This window comes from Amblyraja radiata, unplaced genomic scaffold (assembly GCF_010909765.2).
Source record: "Amblyraja radiata isolate CabotCenter1 unplaced genomic scaffold, sAmbRad1.1.pri S43, whole genome shotgun sequence".
Taxonomy (NCBI): domain Eukaryota; kingdom Metazoa; phylum Chordata; class Chondrichthyes; order Rajiformes; family Rajidae; genus Amblyraja; species Amblyraja radiata.
The window spans coordinates 3,571,647-3,575,383 of NW_022630150.1; the positions used below are offsets into that span (position 1 = coordinate 3,571,647).

A 3,737-nucleotide genomic window follows, 5' to 3' on the forward strand; every position below is an offset into this window, starting at 1 on the left:
ATTTGGGATGATCGGCCATGATCGCATTGAATGGCGGTGCTGGCTCGAAGGGCCGAATGGCCTCTACTCCTGCACCTATTGTCTATTGTAAATATATAGAGGGACCATCATTAATCGGACTCTCCATTGCATTAAACGCTATTCACGTTATTCTCTTCATCATGTATCTGTACACTGTGGACGGCTCGATTGTAATCATGTATTGTCTTTCCGTTAACTGGTTAGCACGCAACAAAAGATTTTCACTGTACCTCGGCAGACGTGACGATGAACTAAACTCAAGTATAATATGTAGAGCAGAGGGGGAGAATTGTAGCACTTCAAAACAGGTGGGACAAGGACACAGGGTGGCACAATAGACAATAGGTGCAGGAGTAGAGGCCATTCAGCCCTTCGAGCCAGCACCGCCATTCAATGTGATCATGGCTGATCATCCCCAATCTCCCAGAGAATAACACTGTCGAATCTTTTAAATATCGCCCCCTCCCCCCCCCACACACACACATCTTGGTGAGGAATAATAGGTGTCAAAGGTTGACTAATCATTGTTTTTGAACCAACTTTCCCCGTGTACTATCTATTCGTCCAAAACAAATATCTCTTCAAAACAAGGTTAGGAAGTTATTATTTTTTTGTTTGGTTACTCACCAGCTCGCTGGAGCAATTACTGAGTTACACTTTAACAGGTAGCAGCAGCAATGTCTGTGGACAGTCGAACACGCCCAATGTTCAGGCCAGGTTGTGCAACCAGGCCTCGACACTCTCTCTGGCCTCTGACTTCTCTACCCCGGACCTTTGCCCCCTCTCTGCTCTCTACCCCGACCTCTCTCCTCTCTCCTCTCTCCTGCCTGGCCCTCGACCTCTCTATCCCTTGGTGCTATCTACTCTCTCCTTAACCCCCCACCGACCCCCCGACCTCTCTCTCTCTACCTCGCTGACCTTTCCACCCTCTCTGCTCCCTGACCTCTGCCCTCTCCACCATCTCTGACCTCTGCCCTCTCCACCCTCCTTGACCTCTGCCCTCTCCATCCTTTCCATCCTCTGACCTCTGCCCTCTCCACCTTCTCTGCCCTCTCCACCCTCCTTGACCTCTGCCCTCTCCATCCTCTCTGACCTCTCCATCCTCTGACCTCTGCCCTCTCCACCCGCTCTGACCTCCGCTCTCTCCACCCTCTCTGACCTCTGCCCTCTCCACCCTCCTTGACCTCTGCCCTCTCCATCCTCTCTGACCTCTCCATCCTCTGACCTCTGCCCTCTCCACCCTCTCTGACCTCCGCTCTCTCCACCCTCTCTGACCTCCGCTCTCTCCACCCTCTCTGACCTCTGCCCTCTCCACCCTCCCTGACCTCTGCCCTCTCCACCCACAGGTGCGGTTGACCTCCGTTCCGTGCCGCGTTGCCCCCCCCCCCCCCCGCTGGGCGATGCTTGCCGCCGCCGTTCGGCGCTAAAAGATGTTGGAGAACGGTTCAGGGCCGGCGACGCCTGGGAACGGCTCTGGCTCGGACCCTGATCCGGGGCGGGAAGGCCCGGCGGGCTCCTGCAACAACGACGAGTCCTACAAGTACGTCTTCCTGCCCGTGTGCTACACCTACACCTGCGTGCTCAGCCTGGCCCTCAACTCCATCATCCTCTGCAGCATCCTGAAGAGGCGCAAGGTGTGGAACTGCTCGCTGATCTACATGTTCAACCTGGCCCTGACGGACTTCATGTACGGCCTCTCCCTGCCCGTCCTCATCGCCAGCTACATCATGCATGACGTGTGGGTCTTTGGAGACTTCACCTGCCGCCTTGTGCGATTCCTCTTCTACTTCAACCTGTACTGTAGCATCTCCTTCCTCACCTGCATCAGCTTCCATCGCTACCTGGGCATCTGCCACCCAATGAGGACCATCACCATGGAGACCAAGAAGACCGCCCGCCTGGTGTGCGTGCTGGTCTGGCTGGTGGTTCTAGGCCTGACCAGCCCCATCTTCCACTTCGCCAAGACGGCCGACTCTCACAACGCCACCAACTGCTGGGATGACGCGTTGGACACGGAATACCCCCACTACGTTCCTTACGGCATCATCCTCCACTCTGTCGGCTTCTTCCTGCCCTTCTCCATCATCGCCTGGTGCTATTCCCGTGTCATCAGGACCATCTTCAAGACCATCAACAACCAGGAGTTCAAGTCGGCCGCCCCGGGGCTGGAGAAGCGGCGCAAGTCCATCAAGACCATCCTCACCATCACCCTCCTCTTCGCCCTCTGCTTCCTGCCATTCCACGTCACCAAGACCATCTTCCTCATCAACAAGGCCGTGCCCAACGTGGCCTGCACCACCAAACGGGTCGTCACCATCTGCTACAAGGTCACCCGCCCCCTGGCCAGCTTCAACGCCTGGCTCAACGCCCTCCTCTACTTCCTCACCAAGGACAAGTGGCCCCAGAACTGCCTCAAGCCCAAGAAGAACGAGGACTCCAAGTCTTCGTGGAACATCTTCAAGCCCTTCAACCACCTGACGTCGCCCGCCTGAGACGGGCCTGTCGAGGAGAACGCTGGTGGTCTCCCAATCCCCTCAACCCCTTGGGGACCCTCAACCTTCCCATCACGAGGACGATGGCAGCTGGTGGGCTCCCATTTCTTCATCTCTGTCCCTCAATGTTCAGCCAAGAGTACGATGGCTGGTGGACTCCCATTTCCTCAACCCCCTGGGGTCCCTCAATAGACAATAGACAATAGGTGCAGGAGTAGGCCATCTGGCCCTTCGAGCCAGCACTGCCATTCAATGTGATCATGGCTGATCACCTCCCCTCCCCACGGCTCAACCTCCCCATATGAGGATGATGGTAGCTGGTGGACCTCCCATTTCCTCAACTCCCTGTCCCTCAACCTTCCCTCATGCGAATGGCCGGCTGGTGGACTCCCTTCCCCCTCACCCTCAATCCCCCCCCCCCTCCTCCCAAATGGTTCCACGCCTCCCCCAACTCCCCCCCATCCCGTTGAACGTTCCCCATGCTTCAAGCACGAAGGATCGACTTTGCGGGACTGACCCCCTCCTGCCACATCACGGCGAAACGGCTGGCGCGAGCCGCCGCCATCTTGTTGGTCAAACAGGTCCCTGTGGCGGGAAGGAGGAGGAGGTGGCACTGTGGAAGCCTCATCCCTGGACCTGTGACCCCCTCCCCCCTCAACCCTAACCTCTCAACCCTAACCCCTCAACCGACACTTTACCAGAGCACCGTGAGGCTTGGCACAACCAGGAGAAGGCCACAAACCAAACCTCAAACTCGGCCAATGGAGTTGACCAGAAGAGGTCAGACCTCCGCCATTTTCTTGTGCCACCAAGGGAACTGAGGTGCGGGGGGGGGGGGGTACTATCTGTGGATGGTTGGCTACCACGGATGACATGGCCATGGTCTGCTTCCCTTCATGGCTGTTCTTTAGTTGACCTTGATCTCAGAAGGACTTGGTTTTGTTCCTCCACCCTTATTTTCAGAGAAGCCTCATTGGGCTTCACCATCCTGAGAGGACATCCTAGATCCTGGCTTCAAAGGCCGCATCTTCTGGAGGTCCAGCGCTCCCTTGGGAAGTTGCCCTGGGATCGCCTGGCATTGGAGACTCTGTGTTGTGGTCTTGGCGAACTTCCTCCCCCCCCCATTGACATTGTGACTCTGATAAGAGAGGGGGGGGGGGGGGAGATGATGAGCAGATCCTTGGACTCTCGGCTCATCGTTGTCAAAGACTCAACGAGGAAGAC

The 3,737-nt window shown here is 56.7% G+C and overlaps 1 protein-coding gene across 1 annotated transcript; it reads left to right on the plus strand.

Annotated features, from left to right (window-relative positions):
- The first annotated feature begins 1,318 nt into the window (after positions 1–1,318).
- Positions 1,319–2,967, plus strand: LOC116969439 (P2Y purinoceptor 3-like). The gene has a single exon (XM_033016335.1). It carries the CDS (start codon positions 1,452–1,454, stop codon positions 2,511–2,513), a length of 1,062 nt encoding a protein of 353 aa, XP_032872226.1. The 5' UTR covers positions 1,319–1,451; the 3' UTR covers positions 2,514–2,967.
- The last annotated feature ends 770 nt before the right edge of the window (positions 2,968–3,737 follow it).

Bases quoted from the DNA above. Each gene is read 5' to 3' on its own strand.
- LOC116969439 (XM_033016335.1), top strand. From the start codon at position 1,452: ATGTTGGAGAACGGTTCAGGGCCGGCGACGCCTGGGAACGGCTCTGGC.